Source organism: Halichoeres trimaculatus, unplaced genomic scaffold, assembly GCF_033239565.1.
Source record: "Halichoeres trimaculatus isolate MK-OKI-2021-1 unplaced genomic scaffold, fHalTri1.1 fHalTri1_scaffold_4, whole genome shotgun sequence".
In the NCBI taxonomy this organism is placed as follows: Eukaryota; Metazoa; Chordata; class Actinopteri; order Labriformes; family Labridae; genus Halichoeres; species Halichoeres trimaculatus.
Window position 1 is genome coordinate 31,470,985 of NW_027437182.1, and position 22,868 is coordinate 31,493,852.

The following is a 22,868-nucleotide window of genomic DNA, read 5'->3' on the forward strand; positions in this document are numbered from 1 at the left end:
TCATAACACTGAACCATACACGTGTGACAGTCAAACAGCTGTTTGCCTTATAGAATATTTTAATGTGAAAAATGATTGAAAAAGGACTCCAAAAGATTAAAAAATGAAAAACAGGATGCAATGAAGAAAAAAAAAAGATTTCCATGAGTTTGGATAAAAATGTTCAGGTACACAAGGATGGAGATTATACAGTATCTGTGTAATGATTTATTTGTAGTAATGCCAGAACGTTGTGTTCCTCAGAAATCTCTGTTGGGAACTTTTTCAATTAGGTGCTGTCTTATTCAATCTGAAAAACTATGATCTCAAAGTAAACAAGCTAACTCTCAGAGAAAACCAGGAGTGTTGGGAACAGTTTGACTTCGAGTGGAGAATTTGATACCTGAGTTTGAGGAGCGATAAAAATCAGAAAATGTGATTCACAAATTTATCAATTTCATCATTTTTTATAGTTAAGGCCCAACTTCTGAAACCAACTGCAGATTAACACCATGACACAGTACAAAATAATAAAACTTATAATAAATTAAGTAAACAAGACAGACAGTCTGGCCAAGCATTTTGTGCTAGTTTTTGGTACTAGACAGTTTTCAAAACACAACAACTCAATTCACAATTCAAACAGCACGTAGGGTTTTGGTTACCCAGCACTCACCTATGCCACCAAACTACAAACAGTACAAAAGTATCAAAAAGATGACACAATCAACTACTCAAAATCAAAAATCTCTGCCTCCTTCTCTTTCCAAAAGGCAAAACTACGGTCGATGTATTTGCAGATTTCTTCGTTGCTGAAGCTGGAAATGTCAACGCCGCTGTGGAGCATCCCCTCATCAGGTGTGGGAGTCTGCACGATGACTTTAGGGACCTGTCTAACCTCTGGGAGGATATGTTTCACCACTTCTGGATTGCTCTCAGACTGAATCACTGTGTTTCCAAAGAACTTGACTTTAATGTCCTCAAAGCCGTCCTTCCACTCGCGGTTCCCAGCCTCGATGTCCTGCATGACGGCCTTGTGGAAGTCCCTGACCAGCTCCCAGGGGAAACTCCCAATGTGGTCGAACACCTCGAAACACAGCAGGTGCCTCATTTTGCGTTCGTCCACCGGCAGGTCCAGCTCCAGGATGTGAAAGTAGCCCAGCATGAAGAGGTCCAGGGTCAGGTTGTCGTACTCCACAGGGACCCCATCCAGACGGGGCAGGAACTGCTCCGGGGAGTAGAGGGCTTGCTGCCTGTGGAGTCTGCAGAGAACACACAACACATATTTACAACTTATCAACACCATCTCACACCTTCCAACAGAAGCCAACAATTACTGGACTTTCTTTCTGTAGCAGAGAAATTGTTTGTTCTGGCTTCCTATTTATGGGGGACAGGTAGAGGGCAGAGCTCCTGGTACTCTGACCCCATTAGATCAGCCATGAAGCAGGTGTCCTGGGTATGAATTCAACCTGGGGCGTCTTTCCAGCAGGTCACTTGCTACTCTCGACCTGTTTCCTGATCGATCTTCCAGAGCTGTCCTCTGATAAAATACATAAAAAAGCCAGATAAAAATACATAAAGAGGATGATTTCACTGCTTCTTAGTCTTGACTCTATTGGTCCAGTTCTTAATCTGCAGCCACTGTACCTTGACTTATCAGATCTGAAACTGTGTCTTGAGGAGTCTGTTTTGTCTTTTTGGTTTTGTCTAAATCAACTGAGAACACTAAGGGCAGCACTGTAAGAAAACTTAATTTCTTTCAGTGTTTTTTGAGCTGTATCTGAAATATTAGGTTTTTTTTCTTGGTATATTACTAAAAAATCTAATCTTGTGGACTTTTAAGACATATTTGTGCAATACTTGTTCACCTGAGGCAGAATTTCCAATCCAACAAAGCTCAAAAACTTGATGTTGTTTGTTGATAAGTAGTTACTTTTTTACAACCTGGTTCTGGTTCTGTGTTTACTGACCCTATAAAACATGTGGTTGATGAGTGTTGTTTCCTTTTAGCTCTTTTATTTTAAGTACTTTTCATCCTAAATTATTATTCACAGTTTCACAACAGAAAAATGTTTTGCTAGTTGAATTTTGCTATTTGACAACTTAATCTTCTGCTGATTTTCAATTTCCAAGGACAAAATAGTAAATCTATGGAGCCCCTGAGGGGACGTGGAGGAAAAAAAAAAGCAAATAATTTTCTCAAGACCTTGCAAAAGTATCCTGGGATCTCACAAAACTAGCATGAAGAGATCCAACGAAGAGATCACAAAACTAATGTGAGATCTCGCAAATGTTGTCAAAGGGGTCATAGGTCAGTGTATTACTAGGGTGTCAATACACCCTAAAAAATGGAACAGGAGTGGAACGGGAGGTTACAAATTAATTCAACCATAACTACCAGGTTGGAGTAATACCTGCGACGGGATATTCCCCTTGCTTTAAGTAACTTTTCAAATGTCTTTTGCTTATATGAGAACCATGCCTACGTCCGAGAGTTGTTTTGATAGCTTTTTTTTGACCCGGAAGTAGATACACTGACCAATCACAAATGAGACAACTTTTGTAAGATCTCGAGATAGTTTTGTGAAATCTTGTGAAAGATCTCAAGAAAATCTTTTTCTTTTTTTTTTTTGTCCTTCATGTCCCCTCAGGGGCTCCGTACAAATCATATTTTAAGAATCAGAGAAAACTTCTGCCCATTACTGTAATAGTGGACTGATGGGAGTTGTGTGTGACTATGCAAAACAAGATAATTCCAGGCCCCGAGCCACCACAGAGAGGCTAAAAGCTCCAAAGAGCTGAAAAAAAAACACTTTATGTTGCTTCTTTAAGAAATCTTATAAACAAAAGAGTTTTATTGTTTGTGTTATCAAAAGAAAAAAAAACAGGTCATGTTGCAGTACACTGCAGTATTGTAAACAATGTTGTTAATTGTTGTTGTTGACTGTTGGCTTTACAGGTCTGTGTCCTGATTGATCCCTGCAACATGTTCTCTCTTCCCTGTCTCACTTTACAATGTTTAAGGGTCAGATTGCTCAAGGCAGATTACAGCTTTTATAAATAGCGGGTGGGGATTTAAGCACAACACAAAATTGATCCAACGCCAGATCAGATTGATAGTGACCTTTAATAGCCTGCAAAGATCTATTTATGCTCTTACCTCCTCATCGTCAGACTACTCCAAAAGTCTGGCAACAGGCAGGAAACAGAAATCTATCTACTGACTCAGAATTGTGCAAAACTCGGCAGCAAGATGTTTGTGTTATGGGAAACAGTTTTTCTTGTTAACACTAAGCAAATTTGGGATATTGATCCCCCTGTTACCACTCGTCTGTAATCTCTGACACACAGAAAAGACTTTGTGCTCTTACCTGCGGATCTGTCTTGAGGGTACGCTGGAGATCATGCTCCTCCAGTTGCCCAGCATCTTGTTCACAGCGCTCCTCTGCTTGAAGAAATGACCCAGAGAGCTGTTCATCATCTTGGACTGAGCGCTCTCCTCGCTGCCGCTGCAAACCGACCCGCTTTTGTCACCCATCCCTGAGTCGTCACCGCTCATCTTCCTCTCTGCTGCATCCTTGCTCTTCAGCGTCACGGTGTAGGCCGATTTCTTCCAGTGGCCTAAGAAGAGCACTACGATGCGCTCCTTTCTGAGGCTGGTGGTTTCTTGAACATCTGGGAGAGTTTCGTCATTATCAATGCCAGAGTCACTGTTCTGGTCTGTTTCCTGGGCAGGACTCAAGACTTTGGGATGTTTGTCGGACTCAGTGGCCTCAAGCTGTGGGGAGGTACTTAAAACAACAGCTTCCTCTGGTTCATGTGGCAAAGGTAAGATCTGTGTCTCAAAGTTGGACTTCAGAGTCCTAACAGAGACCCCAAACTGATGGATCTCATCCTCTATCCTCTCCCTGCGTCCTCTGATGGAGTTCTGTCTCTCCGGCGTCTGGGAGAACACGGTGATCAGGTCTGTGTTGGGCATCTTACAGTACGGCTGGTCTGTCAGGTTGGTCATGAGCAGAGACATGCTCTTCACGATGCCAGAGATTCGACCACACCACACAGGTAGAGGGACGTGGCTGGTGAAGTTTCTGAACTGCGTGTTGACGGTGATGTTCACGATGGGAGCTGGCAGGATGTGCCGGAGCTCCTCAGCCAGACGAGCCAGCTCCAGCTCGTAGCCTTCACAGTTCCTCTGCATGGAGACGTTGGCAATCTGCTGCTCCAGATAGATGAGGTCATTCTCGGCCAGCAGCTCACCAGAGGGCCCCAGGATGGCATTGTGGGCTTGGGAGTACCTCCAGGTGACTTTGGCAAATCTGTCCCCGTTTTCCTACGTGGGGTGATACAAAGAGCAGGCAGAAATAAATTCAGATTTTCACATAAACAGCATTATTTAACTTCATGTGGTGGAGGCGTGAGAGGAGTAATGAAGAGAAAGTAATGATACAGTAAAACTTCAATCCAAACCTCAAAAATATGACTCCAATAGCAATGTGTTATATGTTTAGTGAGTAGTTGGATGCAATCTAAAGTAAATTATGATGAAATGGCGTCACAAAATCTGACCATAATTTTCATCTTGCTCGCTGTGGTCTGCTTAGACTCAATGAGCATTAGTTTAGAAGGAGGTTTCATTTCAACTAGGCTCTGCACGTAATGAAAGTGAGAGCTGCAGACCTACAGTATGTCTCATTTTCAAAGGGATGCTGATCACTGTTCTGTCAACTTACTCATCCATTAGTTCAGCAATCATTTTCTTTTGATTTGATAACTGGGAAAATACAGGAGGTATCTTGAATATTTTGCCTTTGGCTCGAGTCCAGCATGTGGCCTGCTACCCACTCTCGTCCTGGTTCCTGCTCTTTCCACTGTCCACTCCTATCTAAGGGAGGGCATTAAAAAGACACAAAATACCTTAAAAAATGCCTTTCAATAACACCTGAAGGGAAAATGGACAATAAGCATGCCCTAAAGTAGCCTGTATTATATAAAAGGGCAAGATGTGTAATTAAGTCAATCTTTAAAAAGAAACAAACATTAAATATATAATTGTGCAAAGTGTAAAGGAATGAAAATGATTCTTCACTGATCCATGATGGCATCTGTCATCCTACCAAACAGATTTGAGTAAAAAAGAAAGTGAAACAGATGCACTCTCCTCTCTAACAACTTCTCTCCAGATAAGATTTGGGCTGATGATGGTAACCATGACCTGTGATCTTGGCCAAAAAATTTTAGTCAGTCCATTCTGGAGCTTCAGGCTGTTTTTACATGTTTTAGTTGTTAACTTTGTTTCAATCCAGATGAAAAAATATAGCTGCTTAGATTTTTTTCACGAGTCATTTCTTGTTCACAGAAAAACACTGCAAAGTTTTAGTGCTATCTAGATACATCATTGTGAACTAAGTATGATTACCCCCTTCAAGCAGGATACTATATGTTTTTGGGAGAGTTTGTTAGTTTGTTTGTATGTCTGTGAACAACATAACTGAAAAAGTAACAAACAGATCTTGATGAAATTTTCAAGAAATGTTAAAATTAGGATAAGGAAGAAGTGATTAAATTTCACAGGTGATCCAGATCACAATAAATTTCATTTATTGTGGCAATTCAAAAGATGGAAGAGATCAAAAAAGTCGCACTTCATACTTATACATCATTAATTTAAAGGTCAAAAGGTTTGAATTAAACTAACAAAACTCACAACTCAAGGAGGTTATGTTTTTGGGAGTTTGTCTGTTTGTTTGTGAATAAAATAACTCAAAAAGGCAATATTCTGGATACTAAGATCCAGAATATGAAATGTGTACTGGGTCATCATCATTTTCAACACTGTCAGGGAACAAATTATCGTACAAACCTACAACTAACAGCAAATTGTAGCAGACAGTCTGCTGAAAGGGAGTATAACATTAAAGTAGGACTAAAGTGTTGGTGACAATCACAATATGCTTGGTGGAGGTCTGCGCTCTCTGAGTGCTTTTCTAGTTCTTAATCTAGGTCTAAGAGGATGGTAAAAGATAACTGGTCCATTTTTAGTTTAACTAATCAGGTAACTGCATTAGTCCCAATTTTTTAATCTCTGGGTTTTCTCCTGGATACAAATCTTTCTTTCAGTCCTCATACTGAGAGATTAACTAAAAAACAATGGGCGGAGTTGGGTTTTCTTTACAGACCTAAAGGTTGATTTTTCATTTGTTGCTTTCTATCTGTACTTTAGTTTAGAAATATTTGTTGGTAGATGTAGCCTTCGGTCCCATGGACAGTTTCAGTTTGTCATTCCTTTGTCTGACTTGGCTTTGGTCAGAGTGCTTTTTCAGTGTTTATGCTCCTTCATCCTTGTCTGAGATACAAACTCACTCAAAACTGGATTATTTTGTTAGTTTGGATTATTTTAAAAGTCGGATGAGGGATCATCTGATTGGCTTGTGAACATGTTGCTGTCTTTGCCATAATCTCAATAAGAATACCCCTGGTGAAATGATTAGATAAATAAATGAGTAAATAAAATAAAAGCAACACAAATGTTCAATTGTTGTCCTGATAGAGAAGAGCAAACTATTGGTTTGCACTCCACATTGCTGCACAGATGTGCTGCTGCATCTACTACTGCTCACCTCTGTATTAAGCCCACATGAACCTTGTTGACCACAGTTCAAGAGACTCAAGATGAGGAGGGAAAAGCTCCCTGTTTAGGAATAATATCTCAAAAATATCCAGGTTTAAAACACATTCCAATTAGACATCTGTGCCAAAGCTTTCTCCTCCAAGCTTTGTAAGATACTGTGTTCACAAGGAAAGAAGTAAGTTGTGCTAAGCTCCCATTCAAACCCATTCTATCCACTGTCCTTTCAGAATAAAATAATACAAGCCTTCTAAAGAATGACAAATGTTTTTTAAAGCAGAAGAAGAGGAAGAGGAAGAAGAAGAAGAAGAAGAAGAAGAAGAAGAAGAAGAAGAAGAAGAAGAAGAAGAAGAAGAAGAAGGAGAAGGAGAAGACGGAGAAGGAGAAGACGGAGAAGGAGAAGAAGGAGAAGAAGAAGAAGAAGAAGAAGAAGAAGAAGAAGAAGAAGAAGAAGAAGAAGGAGAAGGAGAAGAAGGAGAAGGAGGAGGAGGGGAAAAGGAAGAAGAAGAAGAAGAAGAAGAAGAAGGAGAAGAAGGAGAAGAAGAAGAAGAAGAAGAAGAAGAAGGAGAAGAAGGAGAAGGAGGAGAAGAAGAAGAAGAAGAAGAAGAAGAAGAAGAAGAAATTAACACTGCTGTCAATTCATCACCATATCACCCGAGTCAAATGGAGCAGATAGATGAACAAATAACCTAAAAAAAACATTGATGCATTCAGAAACTGTAGCAAGAATCATAATAAACAAAAAAAATGTTTGAACAAAAAGAAAAATGACAGTGATGAGTGAATGCTACAACCTCTTTCAACAAGCATGTACCTTGTTGAAGAAGGTGAAGTGTTTATTTTCCACTGATAACAGTCACGTCGTTTTGTTAACACTCTCCACAGTCTCTAAATCAACCCAACATGTGAAGACGCTCCAGTGCAAATATAATATTTTTAATTCACAGGCCAAGCCTTTCATCTATTATCACAGATCTGTCAACATTAGACTAATGTTTAAACATCACACACCCTGCTTAATCCATGCAGGGACATTACCTTCCTCCTCTGATCCTCCTCGTCCAGCAGTCTGGCCTGCAGCTGTCTCACCATCACCTGCCTCTTCCACTCAGCTATAGGACGGCCTCTCTCGTCATGTGTGGGCACCAGGTAGTCGATGTCAGACAGGTTGGCCTCCTCAGTTGGCAGGACCACCATCTTATTCTGCAAACACACAAACTGAAGCTAAAGGAAAGATAAACTCTTATGAGGAGGATGTATAAAAATTAGTGCATGTACTTGTCCATTGAAGACTCCTGATATGCTTGATTGTCTCAAGGACTTTATGGACTTCATGTCCCCAAGAAGTTTTTTCTCAGCCAGGAGATTTGGCTCAGGCGTCTTATCAGCAGTGATGGTTACCTTACTCCCAGTGACCTTGGGCTGATTGAAACCTTTAATGACTTTAAAAGAAATAATAATCATATTTCCACCAAGCAGTTTCTTCCTAAAAAGACTGTTTAAGATTTTGGTTTTTTTTGTACCAGATGTTGCAACTTGAACTTTTTCCATCCTACTGACGCTTGTCTTCTGTGGCTTGGCTGGTATCGCCGAGGCAGAGGACCCAGGGGGGTCAGTGGGTTGAGGGTATCTTGCCTGCGGGCACTCCTCACTCTCAGGTTGCTAATTTGGAAAGAAAAAAGAGTCATGACCCAGTTGTTTTGGGTTACAAACAGGAAGTTGTTAATAGTAAACGTGATCAACAAATGTTTGCCTTCAAGCTATCCATGAGTGTGTCAACGCTGAGGCCGTCCCTGCATGTGTCACCAAGGCAGCCGTAGTAATCCTCCTCCTCCCTGCTGCTCTGCACCAACACAGCCGGCTTCACCTTCACTTCCTCCTCCTCTGGAGTGATCAGAGCTATGGGCTGATCCACACAGGCAGTCTGCAACAACACATGTACACAACAGTATTATTGAAAAGATATGTTACGACGCTGCATCACTTAGTTACATTATACTACAATATAATACAATATGTAACAACACGCTGTAATAACATTTAATTCAATACAGATGTGGGCTTAACAATTAATCAAAAACCGACATTCCAATGTAACAGAATGCAATTTTCAAATTGCAAAAAAAAACTGCAGTTAAAAACAAAAAAAAGTTTCATGTACACAGACCTGGAGGGAATAAAGTATCTTGTACTTGTTCTTTAACAACCAACAAAAGTCAATCTGCTGTTTTTTATGTCAAATACCCTGTGAGCTACAGACCCATACAGTAGAATGATGTGGCTGGCAGAGTCATATCCCTTTTTCACTTTATTCTGTGTGGTTTGTTACTCATAGTGACAACTGGAGGTCAGACAAACTTCAGTGATCCTTTTTCACTTTCAATTAAAAAGTACAGGAAAGAGTTGTTTACATGTTGACAGTATCCTTTGTTGTATTGGTCATATTATGTAATGATTTATTGCTTGTGTTAAGTGATTAATGCAGAAAGTTAAACGCCCCCTCCAGAAAAACATGCTAAATCCCAATTGCAATATTAGTCCAAAATAATCGCAATTAGATTATTTTCCATAATGATTCAGCCCTAATACAGACGATTATAGTACAATATGTTTAGTTGTATTATTACAATATGACACTATATAATATGATACAGTACCATACCCATACAGACATGATACTAACGATACAGTAAGATATTCTATGTTACATTATGTAACATTGTGATACAATACAATATGTTACAATATAATACGCTATGATACGTTATATTTTTGTTTTCACTACAATACAATAAAATACTATACAATACAAAAAGGTACAACAAATGACTATTCAGGTGCATTACAACTGGTTATATGTTATGATTGCAATAAATTATGACACCTTAAGTTCAGTTATTTCATGTTATGTTATGATACTGTCATGTTACATGATGTCAAAATGCATTGCAATGTGTTTCGTGTGATGCATTATGTTTGATGCATTGAGCATGATGTGTTACGGCAATGTCATATGTACGATCAATCAATCAATCAATCAATCAACCAATCAATGTTTATTAATAAAGCCCTTTACAGAACCCAAAAGGCCCCAAAAGTGCTTTACAGTGGTGTCAGAGGATAAATAAGAACACTATAGATAAAAGCAACATAAAACAATATAGTAGGAACGATACATCAAAAAGGAAAGATACATAAAAATGCAAGGGGAGGTGTGCATAAGGGTGCATAAAAGCCATTTAGAAGAGATAAAACAAGTTAAAAACTAATATGAGCCCAATACCTAAAAGCCTTAGTCAGGGTAAAAAGCCATTCTAAAAAAGTGAGTTGGGATATGTTATGTAATGATGTTATAGTGTGAAACGCCATGTAATGATATGTTATGATGGAATACATTACAATACATTATGATATAATCCTTAAATTATGTAACGATATGATAAGTCACAATGTGATATGTTGCGTTACAGGGTTAGGATGATGATGATGATGATGATGATGATGATGATGCTGATGCTGATGATGCAATAAAACACCTTATCATAATGTTGTGATATGGTACAATTTATTTGGTTTAAAAACGATGTGATATATTGTGATATATTGCGTCACGGTGCATTACAGTGGGGTGCATTGTGGTATGGTACCGTACGATTTAATATGATACAAAAGAGTACGCTTCAACTGTTCTTTTAGAAACTTTTGATTGTGACTAAATAGCTTTTTCCATTAATCTACCTTTACAGTAATGAACAATCAGAATGATTAAACAACAGTTCACATGTGAACAAAGAGAAACACAGTTATACATATTACATATGCTTTATGTTCATGTGAAAAAGGTGAAGACAACATGATCCTGACACATGATTTAAGACCTTTTATAATTCCTTTAAGCGGTCAGAGTATGAGGAATCACCTCACAGGTGTCTCGTGAAACAAACCTCCATGTCTTTTCTGACCAAAAAGCCAATTAAGTTTTTTATTTTTTTTTAGTGCCTTAGTGTAAAAAATCTTAAGTTAGGACGAAAAACGTTTTTTACGAATGGAAAATCACAAAATCTTAAACTTAAGTTGAAAACTTTCAGAGTTGAACAGTCTCATAAATTTAACTTACATTTTGCTTATTTGCAGAAATGAACTGGAATGAAGCTTGTTTGTCTCTTCACATGTTGAAATAAAGTGAGTCAACCCTTTATGGACATATTGGATTTACAGAGAAGTTACCAGATGACACTTTGCATGCAGAGGTGACCACTTTGGGAAAGGCTGAAATTATTCAAAAATGGTTTCTCTTTAGTGACATCTGTTTTCAAATGTCTGTGAGAAGTTCTTTTTACAATAGTTTAGCATCAAGTTACTGAGAAAGAAAGATTACATCAAGTCATTGAAGATAACTGTATATTAGGTTAAGCATGTCCTTAAAAAGAGGAGTTGTCTTTGTTTCTTGTTAAAAATAAACAGTGAAATACATCCTCAATCCAAGAAAGAAGAAGTTTAACAAACAATCAAAATGAAATTATGTAGAGTGCTTGGATGAAATATCTCAGATTACAACTTTAAAGGCCCTATGAGTGAGGAAAGAGCCAAACAAATGCATGGGATAGTAAGAACCTTGGATAATTGGCAGGCTTTCACACCACTCCTGGGAGGATGCAGCATGTATGGAAACATTTAGATCCCCTTTAATGAACCTGCGTTGTCTTAATGCGCTCCATGCAGAATGCATATCAAATTCAGCTCTCCAAGGACATTATTAGCAAGCACAACATCAAAGGCAGCGCTAATATGCTCCTGCATGCTGTTGTGCTTTGTGTCCATGAGGTGGTCTTTGCCATTTCCTCTCACACAGCACTTTGATGTCGACCAGCACGAAATATACTGTGACACTGCTCGGGCGGAGGAATAAACTTTCCTGAAGTTGTGCAATCCATAAATAGATAAACAACTGGGCTGGGAGAAGAGGAAGGGGAGAGCCTGATTCCTTTGTGACCCTTCTCGTAACAGTTCAATGTCCTAAAAGCTATGATGAACCGGTCCTCGTGAGTGTTTTTGTGTGCATGTGTGTATGTGTTTAATTAGCCCCAGTGGCCGGAGAGCATTTGGTTTTCATCAGCACCCCATCACCACTGCCACGCAAATATAGATAGCCTAGCCCTGTTTTGGCCTGGGTCCACCCTCCTTCTATCAAAGACCACAAAGAGCCCGATCACTACAGATTAGGAGCCAAGAGTTAAGAAACAGCTACTCTCATTGTCGGACATGCAGCACCAGTGATCTGTGGTCCCTGTGGGTCGAGCCATGAGAGGGTTGAAGTATTTCAGAACACCATGTGTATTTAAAAAACATGTCTTGTAATTCTGCACACTGAAATCCATCATTAAAACAACCTGTTTCCATGTGAAACCTTCACGTTCTGGGTGATAAATTGCAACGTGGAATGTATACAGCGGGTGTACATTATACACAGAACACTATAGTGTAAATACATGTCCACTCACATGTTAAAATACTCTCAGGTTTCCTGCATGGAGTTCTCGCCTCTGAGGTTAACAACAGACCAACATAATGCTTCTGTTAACAGTTACAGCTTTTTACATCCATGGTAGCTAAACATGACAGGTGTTAAACTAAAGCATTGCTTCTTTACCTCTTACTGTAACATTTTAACATGCTGGAGAAAGAGAAACATTTGGGGGTTTCAAAAAAAACAAGGAGCAATTTGCAGAAATCAACAATGACAACATATAGTAAGGTCATGAGGAGGGGATATTAGTCATGCCTAACCGTAAGAGGCCACAACTGATCAGAAATCAGCAAAAACACTGCCAAAACATCTGCCAATGAGGGCCTCTTAACAGAACAAAGCTTTCCTTTCATTTTAAAAATATTACTCAGTCCCTCCAGTCACTTGTAAAAAAAACTTTAAAATAATGTTCTTAAGCAACTAGGATTAAAAACAAGCAAAAGCAGCACACAAGCCAAAACTTGTGGTGAAAGTGATTAATAACCCAGCATAAAACATACTAACCTCGACCTGAAGCTGCTCTCCCAGCACTGAGCAGGACTTCACCGCACTGTGTCACCCCACAGACACCGGCTCCAGCAGCCTGCAGGTATCCACGGCGGTCGCTCTGTGTTTTTGTGGATGTGACACTATCTGAAGATCACCAACCACTTGTTTGACACCAACATCAGCATCTCTGCCAGCGGCTTTACGGCCGCCAGGCAATAAACAATAAACTCTGATCGGAGAATGCTGTTAATAATTAAGGGAAAGGATAGGATGGCCGGTAATGTCACTAATGCATGGACAAACCAATGACCACGCTGCTGCACGAAGGGAGGTATCAGCGGAAGACTTGTCAAAGCAGCTGGAAAACAGACATTTTATCCTTGAGCGTTCAGACGCTTTTTTCCACTTGTGACAGTTGAATGGAGGAGCTTATTCCTCAGGTGTTTTTTATTGTGGAGGGGGAGGCCAAACGGGTGAGATGTGACAGTGGAAACACAATGTGATACCATAAGCATCCAAAGATGGGTTTTGACTGTCGGCTGGAAAAAGCTGACAATAACAAACTGAGCACTGTCACATGCTGCGGCCACATTTTCAAGATTTTTTTTCTGGCAATGTTTGTCTACCCATTTCAGAGCGAGTACGATCTCAGGTTCTCCAGATCACGCAGGGTCAAGCTTCTTTGCACAAAGTTTTTTGTTTTTTTTGTCAAAGAGCAATAAGACTTCAATTGCAGTGTCCTTTAGTTTTTTGGTGTTTCAAACTCTTCACAATTGATCAAAAGTCTCTAAAAAGGTATTGATTACAATTTCTGAAACCAAACTTGTTGCTACATGTTTTGGATGGTAACTTCAAAAAAAAAGCTCAAACTTACTTTTTCATGCGGTCATGGAAAATGACTTCAGCCTACCAAGGGGAATTTTCTTACGGTTCTCAAGTAGTTTAAGTTTGAAACTGATACCTGCAAAAGTTACTGACTAGACGATGACTATATCGATCAAGTTATTTTAGATATCTTAGATGGCAAGTCTGATTTTACCAAGGCTCTTCCAAACCACAAAAGCAACTTTTTTATGTTTTCCAAAGCAAAGATTCAGACGACATGTGTTAACTGAGAAACTGTTTCCAAGAGAATATTTAAACAAGAAAAAGTTTTGATCGTAAATGCAGGCTGGAGTCAACCTTTGTCAATCTTTCAGCAGATGGAGAAATTCCATTACCTATAGGAATACCAAACCTTTGTTAATTATCATCTATTTTAATTAAGTACAGAGAGACATGGCTGTCTACAGTCCATGGACATAAGCATAGATGTAACTGTAATAAAACTAACTAATAAAAATAAGTGTTGACCTAGCTACTGCTGCTGTAGGCTGTTATTGGCTCAGTATTGTAAAGAGATGACAATGATGACAGACAATGAGGCTATTTTCCTGTGGTCCCCTTCATAAGTTAGAAAGATATAATTCTGTTACCAGGTTGTAACACAGTGAAAACAACATGACTACAGAAATGAGAGCTTATTTAGTGCAACTCAAACAAGGATTCATCTCACTCCTAGCTTACACAACCGTTTGCTCTCTAACTTTATAGTGAGCTAACATCACTCATAGCTAGCTTACATATCTATTGGCTTGCTAATGTGAGCTAATATCCGTCCTAGCTAACTAATAACTGTTGGCTTGCAATATTTAATGTAAGCTAACATCACTCCAAGCTAGCCAACATTAAATGTTGCTTGCTAACATTAATCTGAAAAAACATCATCGCTAGTTAGCTAACATATTTATTGGCTTGCTAACACTGATGTGAGTTAAGGTCACTTCAAGCTAGCGAAAATAAACTTCAGTTTGTTAACATAAACGTAACCTAGCATCACTTCAGCTAGCCAACATTACTATCAGCTTCAGAACATTAATTTGAGTCATCATCACTTCAAGCTGGCTAAAATAACCTTTAGTTTGTTAGAAACAACACTACTCCTGGCTAGCTAACAGTTGGCAAACATTGCAGCGAGCAATAAACACTATTTGCAAAGAATTTCTGCCTTTTACTTCATATAGCTTAGCACCACTCAAGTTATGGCTTGAAGATGGTTAGGATAGCTGTTAGCTAATAACCAGGAGTTATTCATTAATCCTAACTATTTTTAACCTGACACATGGCTGACAAGGATGTTAAAACCTGCATGCTAACACAGCTATCAACCTTTGATAGCAATACAGGACAGCTAAGCTTCTCACATTTGCTGCCAATGCTACACAAAGGATTTAAAGTAATTATCAAATCGTGAATACTAAGCAGTAAAAATATAACTGGGGCAAAAAATTTGACAAGCTTGATTATAAGGACATCAGTCACTGTACATGCGAACACAGCTGCTTAGAGCTGCTTCTATTCATTTATGAGTTTTAGTAATAAGAACAAGTCATTTATTTTTTATCCCTGACTTTATCTGGCAGATCAACAGACCAGGTGTGAAATAGGATGGGATGCTTCAAAATAAAAAAGTTTAGATTTGTTTAATCTGCCTGAAAGCTTCTAAAACATGATTGTTTATGAGTGAAAAACACAGAAGCGGAAACTTTGAAAACATCCTAAACAACACAGTGATGAATAAGACAAGTTTTCCTCCTCTGGCTCAGTAATCTAAAAATACTGTCCTTAAACAACTGCTTCTCTGGCTCGGTCTCAGTGAACTGAGAGCAAAAAAGCCCCAAATGTGTGTGAAGTAAACCTCACAACACACTGTTTATTTGATTGCAGCTGTTTCTGAGATGCTAGATGAGGAAGTGCGGTTGACAGAGCTGAACGAGTCTGACCTCGTTGTGAGCGGTCCAAACATGTGGAGAGGCCAAATGTACTGCTCTCTTTGGTCAACATCCCGACTCATTTAGGTCACTGCTCGGAAATGAGATGATCTGAGTGTCACTTAAGACCCAATGAAACCTGTGATCTACGCAGGACTTACAAACCTGAAACATCAGCAGAAATGTAATTAAAGCATGTCTACCTGCACAGCAAACATGGTCTGCTCTCCAAATATTATGCTGATTAAAATCAATCAACCACTGTTTGGGGTTCTCTATCAGATGACCCCTTTGACCACATCAAGACTGGGTTTGTGTGATCAAAAGAAACATGATCCATCGTTCTGTCTAGAACCCACATCACACAGTCTCCAGAAGTGACAATCATAGCACTTCTCGTCCCTGGAAAAACATGACACACAATCAAACGCGTGTTTGAAGCCAGTGACATCCTGCTCTCCAAGTCCACAGAGGGATAGAGTTGCTGGTTCCAGGCATCAGAATGGTGAAAACGCTGAAACTTAAGCTTGTGGATCTCATAACGGACTCAGCCCCCGGGCCCTCCACCTGAGCCGCTGGAGAGGGGTAACTGATAGGCCCTTAGCTGGCGCAGGCAGCGGCTGCGTTGGACGTCGCAGCGGCCCCAGTGCTAATTAGCTCCCTATTGTTCATTGGGAGGATTATTTCTGAAGGGAGAGCTCTGCAGCGATGCCTCAGCAGCTCCCTCTCATCATCCTCTTCATCTATGAGCGCTGCTCTTCTCCTCTGACTAATTCATGGCTTCTATTACCCAACAGCTTTCGTTACTCTGTGTATAGTCCTGTGTAGTCTGGGCTATAGGCGGCGAGTGAAGTGTGAAAGAGAGAAAAACGACGGGCTGCATGTGGACGTTTAGGTTCAACAAGTCCGCTGACAGAGCAGTCCCCATAGGCTCTTCCAGTTCACAGTGTTTTCTGTTTCCTTTTTCAAATTAGCTTCTCAAGCTCATATTTCTGAGCCAGGATCACCTGTACTCTCCTAATTTCAAAGAAAACAAACACACCCAGCGCAGACAGGATTTATTTGAGCTAAATGCTGGCCTGTTTTTACCTCATTGACCCCTGACTTGTACAGGCAACACCAGCACAAACAAAGGTGTTAGCACTAAAATATTCATCATTCACACAAAAGGAGTGTCGTGCGTCTGCTCAAAACAAAAGAGCCAATCTCAGAGAGTCCTCAGCAGCAAACTGAGAAGCAAAATCCACTCCAGCACTCACGGCATCATCGCCTGTAATGCCCTATTAAAACACAAAAGCCATCATCCTCCACTTTCTGAGACCTCTTAAACTGAGAGAGGAGCAATCAGGCTGAGTGGGAGACAACAGGGCTGGAGAGGAACATGCCTGACCTGCGCAAAATTCATGTCACAAATTAAGAAATGACTCAGCGAGGCTTCAAGACCTTCCAGATGTTTGCTGTTGACCATACTCCCCAAATTGGCTTTGATTTTCATGCCAGAGTAAACAGCTGGGCAGTGCTGACACAGAGAGAGGTTCAAAACAAGGAAACTTTGCAAAACAACACAAAGAGTCAAACAGAGAGAGCTTACGTTTTTCTCCATGGCACAGAGATATCTGGCACATTCATGGTGTCCGTTATAAGCTGCCAAATCTGCTGCTGTGAACCCATCAACGTCACGAGCTGAGGGGTTTGCATGGTTGGACAACAGGATTTTGCAGCACTGAGAGAAGAAAGACAAAGACAACAACTTATAACAATTATGAATACAGTTTTACTGGACATAAACCATGACAACAAACACTAAAAGATAAATAAAAACAATCAGTCTAACCTCCAGCTCTCCATTCTCTGCAGCATCATGAAGTGGGGTCCCTCCCCAGTAATCCTTGATGACCTTTGAACCCATGTGGAGCAGTGTCTCCAAGATGCAATAGTGCCCTCTGCTGGCAGCAAAGTGCAGAGCAGTTGCTCCCTCTCTGTCTGGGCTGGACAGGCTGATTTCAGTGCGGGTGGCCTGTCAGGTGTTCAAAGAAACAGAATCAAAGATATGAAAAAGAAAACAGCAACACGTCCAGGAAACCTCTGGTGTTCTCCTGCACTGACCAGCCACTCCACCACGGCCTGGTGGCCCATGTGAGCAGCTGCATGCAGGCAGGTCATGCCATCGTGGGCCCTCAGGTGGACATCAGCACTGCAGTCATTCACCAGGTGCTCCACAATGTGCAGGTGTCCCTCCTGACAGGCCAGATAAAGAGGGGACGCACCCAGGCCGGTCTGATGGTTCACACAACTGTACCAAAACAACATATAGAATAGTTTATTTTAGCGGTAAACTGCATTATTACCATTTTTACATTTATCACAAAAATTTTAAAATCTTTTAATAGTATGTTATTATATCTCATTTTATTTTGTAGTATTTATTAGATCTTATCATACTGATTCATTGGTCACTCTTTATCTTTAAATGCATACATTTTAATTTCATATTTTCATATTTGAAACAGTACCTGATTCCTCTCAGTTTACTGCACAGACTAAGGCGTACCAATCAATTATCTTTTACTACCCCAAGAATCCAGAAATAAATTGGCCCTCGTGCATTTAAGTTTAAAGCTCCATCAGACTGGAATAATGCACCACAATCAATTTGATCCATTACCTCTCTTCATATCTTTAGATCATCTCTACTTAATCTTTGTCAAACGTCCTGTTCTTGTTTTTCATTTTCTTCCTCTGTTGGACTCTGGTTGGACTCTTTCTTGATTGTGCCTGTGATTCTTGTACTTAAATTTGTGTCATGATATCGTGAACACCATGTAGGTATGCATTGCATAGGATTTGCATATATTGTGTATTATTGACGGGTTGGTGGTGAAGTGTGGGATGTGTGGTGTTAGTATTCTTGCTTTTAAATATTTTGATAGTGTATAAGAATTTGTCTCATTATGATCCTGTATTATCAATGACTGTGTATATGTTGTAAGGACCCCCTCTAAAATGAGAGGGTACATCTCAAGGGTCTATCCCTGAAATAAAGACAAAGATAAAGATAAAAGATAAAAATAAATAAATAAAAATAAAAATAAATAAATAAATAAAAATAAATAAATAAATAAATATAAATAAATAAATAAATAAATGCACTTATTTAATTTTACTTTTAAAATTGTCATATGACTTTTTTCCTTTACAGCTGTTATCTGTTGTGTCTCTGCTCTTTGCTTCCATTCCATTAATTTCTTTTTGATTTATAATATGAACTGAGTATGCTAAGTGGTTTTCAAACTGTGATATATGGGAATTTATTAAATAACATTATTGCATGTAAATTTAAAAGTTTCAAAGCTGCTTAAAATGCAATATGTGTCTGACATTTGAGTAGTGGTTGCAAAAAATCAAGATAGTTTTTAAACTCTTGCATCACTAACAGGTGTGTTATTGTATCTGTTGTCATGGAAACACATGGTGGTGAAGGAATAACGTAAACTAAGCATGGAATGAACATCAAAAACTGTGTCTATAACAAATGTTAGTGCACTATGAGTTGACAGTGAAATGTGTTGACTATAAGCACATGTTTTATTACAACTGGAGCCCAGACGTGATTAAACATCAGCACGTAGGCTGATGTTTAACAACCACAAGGCTGACATGTGAGTGACATTCCTGCCCAGCATGCATTATTCACAGGTCACTGATGGTCACATGTGATGGTCTGACCCTGCCATGCGTCATGCAAATTACGGTCACACTCTCCTGTAACGAGGAGCTGAAGCAGGAAGAGGGACCCGTCTTTATCAGTTACTGACTAAGTGCTGCTGTCTCAGGTTTAAGAGACAGTGGAGGGATGAAATGATGAGAAGATGCTGTCATTTCATATTTCCACTGTGTCTTTACGACATGAGGAGATTTGTTGGGAAGATGTGAAATAAAAAGTTGTTCATATTCCTGTGATTTTCAGAAAAATCTCAGAATGTCAAGAAACAAGATCCTGTGAATCTTACATAACTGTCGAAACTAGAAATGGGCATTTTATGGCATTATTTGAAGCTGACGTGAAAATCCAAACATTCTGAGATGATTTATACAATACCAATCCATAAACAGCATCAAATATTTTTAAATTCAGTGTTATGTTAGCAAATAATGTATTCACTTGTTGAAATAACTATAAAGTTATGGCTCTGCTTCAAATCAGTCCCTGGAGGAAATAAACACCATCTCAGTTTTGTTTTCCTTCCTCCATGAAAAGTCAGTGTTTCCTGCACTCACCCTGGAGCATGTTGAACCAGGAGTTTCAGACAGGTGAGGTCCCCAAAGGCTGCAGCATAGTGAGCAGGCACAGCTCCACAGTTTGTCTCCACCTCAGCCTCTCCTCCTGCAGAGAGCAGCCACTCAACCACCCTGACACAACCAAACCGAGCGGCCAGGTGGAGCGCTGTTGCACCGGAAGCATCCCTGTCCTGGGATCATTCCAAAAGACCAGAGTTAAAAGGAGTTTGGGATTCTTTGATGACACATTTATTAATTGAAAACCCTTGAAAAAACATAACAGGTAACAACAATAACAACAGGGCAGATGTAGATGAAATCCTGAGAGATGACTAGGGGAGAAGCCATGAGCAAGAAAACATGGATTAAACAGTCAATGATTGAATGAGGTGAGAAGTTAAGTATTCACCATGATTTAATAAACATAAAAAAGTAACAGTTTCAACAATGGAACTATTAAAATCAAAAACACTTGAAATCAGTGAGGCTGTAAAGTCACACTTTTAACTTTGACTTCTATTCAGGACCGAATTACAAATATTTGGTGCAAAAAACAGGAAGAGGATCTCCCAAACTCAGCTTCGATGCAGGAGCCTAGTGGAGCATTGAATGGGAGTGTGTATAGGAAGAGGAAGAGGAAGAATTTTTGTTTTGAAGACCAGGAACCTCATTCACATACAAGTTTTTATCTCCACCACTTCTCCCTTCCAGGTCTGGAGCCTATTCCCAGCTCTCATTGGGCACAGGATGGGGACGGGGTACACAAACACGCCCAGCTATGGACAACTCAGAGCAACTCAGAGCAACCAACCTGATAAGCATGTTTTTAGACTGTAGGAGGAAGTTAAAGAGAACCAACACAAGCACAGAGAGATGATGCAAACTCCAGAGGTAACGGCACAAACCCCTCCCCTATCATTTAGCCTAAAGTGATCTCATGAGAACTTAGAATCTAGATATTTGAGGGTCATCATTCAGTACAAAAGAGAGAGAACATTTATATGTATATATATATATATATATTCATGTGTATATGTTGTAAGGACCCCCTCGAAAATGAGAGGGTACATCTCAAGGGTCTAGATATATATATATATATATATATATATATATATATATATATATATATATATATATATATATATATCCTCTCTCTCTCTCTCTCTCTCTCTCTCTCTCTCTCTCTCTCTCTCTCTCTCTCTCTCTCTCTCTCTATATATATATATATATATATATATATATATATATATATATATATATATATATATATATATATATATATATATATATATATATATACAGTTTCTTTTTGAAGTAGCCCAGGTGTCGAAGTGATGTCTTTAATCTAGTTCTCCTGTTCAACAAGTATAATCAAAATTTTTTTTTTTTTTTTTTTTACTCATGATTTTTCCAGTTCATCTCTCCACAGGTGCTTCTTGTGATTATGATGTCAAATATATATATCAAAAACACTAATAAAGAATATAATTTTAAAACTCAAGGGGAGCCTTATATACTAACTGTTCCCTTTGGAAAAGCAAATGTTTTCTGCACAACACGGCAGCTAGACCATAATTCTGTTGTCATGACGCTGAACAGGACAAGGGAAAAAAAAGAAAGAAAAATAAAATAAATAAATAAAAAAAATAAATGATGATGATAGGCACAAATTACTCAAAAGGAATGAGATGCAAATGTTTTTCTTCTGCTTGTATAATTATTATTGTGAATTATTAATATAATACCTGTTGATGATTTCCTCTGGTATGTTAATAAATCATAGTCTCTAACAAACATTAAAGCTCCTGTGAGGAACTTTCTGTTTTGTGTTTGTTTCAGCGCTCCATAAGGACAAAAGTGGATTTTCTCTTATCTCTGCTGGTTTCATACTGTCCCTGCCCGTTGTGTTTTTTGTTTTTTGTTTAATGAAAATTTCATCTTGCTTTTATTAACGGTGAAATATTACTCTCACTGTGAATCTCATCTACAGAAAATAAGAAAAAGTTTTTTTTCACTATGCTGTAACTTTTTTGTGTCATTAAAAAAATCAAATATATAGAAATAGTTAACGTTATTAATGGTGTTTCACTGTTTACTCCAGGCTGTCTCAGCACCACTCAAAAACTCTTTAGTGTATCTTTAAAGTAAACTTGACTCCTAACAGTCGGGTTTAACAGGAGCTCCTCTCTGCACAGTCTGAAAATAATTACACTTGCTACATAACACTAATGGATGCTTAGTAAGTCAACACCACATGATGTAATGAGCTGGTAATGCGTCTGAAAAGGTACTGCAGTGTACCTTTTACAACTGCAGTGATGTAAGCTCACTCTGGGATCAGTTAGACGGCCATCAAAAGCCATCGCCTGAATTTAGACTCACGCACCATTGAGTGGCTACAAATCACCAGGAGAGCTGGACGTGGCATCTCTCCAAGGCATTTAGGCTGTTCTGTGTAAATTTACCTCTATGTTGCAGCCTCCCTGGTCCATCAGCCACTGCAGCTCCTGGATGTGGCCAGTAACCGCTGCATCATGAGCTGGCGTGGCCCTGTTGGAGGCCCGGATGTCACCTGCCAGTCCCAGCTCTCCCACCAGGTACTTCAGACACTCCAGGCGTCCACACCGTGCAGCGTGGTGCACCGGACCTGCACCTTGCACATCAGTGACGGCTGAAGACAGGTGGCCTGAAGATGCTAGCTCCCTCAGGAGAGCCAGATCCCCGGCTCGAGCAGCCTGGATGGCTCGGTGAAGCACCATCACTTGGCTGCTATGAGTCGGTTATGGCACAGAAAACACACCAGCTCTCTGGAGCTCCTCACATCCCATCAGGCTATCATCTCTTTTTCATGCTTGACTCTCATATAATAACAAAAAACTCATGCACTCATTGCGTCCACTCGAGCCAGGAAAGTGACACCTGAGCAGCAGCCAGCTGGCCAGCATAGCTGTTAGGGAGAGAGGAGGGGGTCAGAGAGGCGAGATAGAAAGGTAATGAAAGACGGGTGTAGGCACTCCGCTCGTGGCCTCCTGCTCTCCTTTGTGTGGCAGTGACCATATGCTGGCACATGCACCAACGCTTCACTGGAGATGGGGGAGCTGAGGCAGCACGGAAACTTAAGTAATGGGAGAAGTCAGAGCCAAGGCATGCTGGATTA

At 39.6% G+C, this 22,868-nt stretch overlaps 1 protein-coding gene across 1 annotated transcript; it reads right to left on the reverse strand.

The window, feature by feature from the left end:
- Positions 1–227: 227 nt before the first annotated feature.
- espnla (espin like a) lies at positions 228–22,672 on the reverse strand. The gene is made up of 11 exons (XM_074668857.1): positions 22,177–22,672; positions 19,712–19,902; positions 17,540–17,726; positions 17,268–17,450; positions 17,025–17,156; positions 8,361–8,531; positions 8,131–8,269; positions 7,886–8,049; positions 7,646–7,810; positions 3,354–4,312; positions 228–1,241 (listed from the first exon to the last, which is right to left on the reverse strand). The coding sequence occupies exons 1-11, from the start codon at positions 22,468–22,470 to the stop codon at positions 710–712; spliced, it is 3,117 nt and encodes a 1,038-aa protein (XP_074524958.1). The 5' UTR covers positions 22,471–22,672; the 3' UTR covers positions 228–709.
- Positions 22,673–22,868: the final 196 nt, after the last annotated feature.

Coding starts and splice junctions, on each gene's coding strand:
- espnla (XM_074668857.1), bottom strand. CDS start 22,470: ATGGTGCTTCACCGAGCCATCCAGGCTGCTCGAGCCGGGGATCTGGCT. Junction 19,903..22,176: donor AGGGAGGCTGCAACATAGAG/GTAAATTTACAC, acceptor GAATGATCCCAG/GACAGGGATGCTTCCGGTGC. Junction 17,157..17,267: donor CAGAGAATGGAGAGCTGGAG/GTTAGACTGATT, acceptor TTCTTCTCTCAG/TGCTGCAAAATCCTGTTGTC.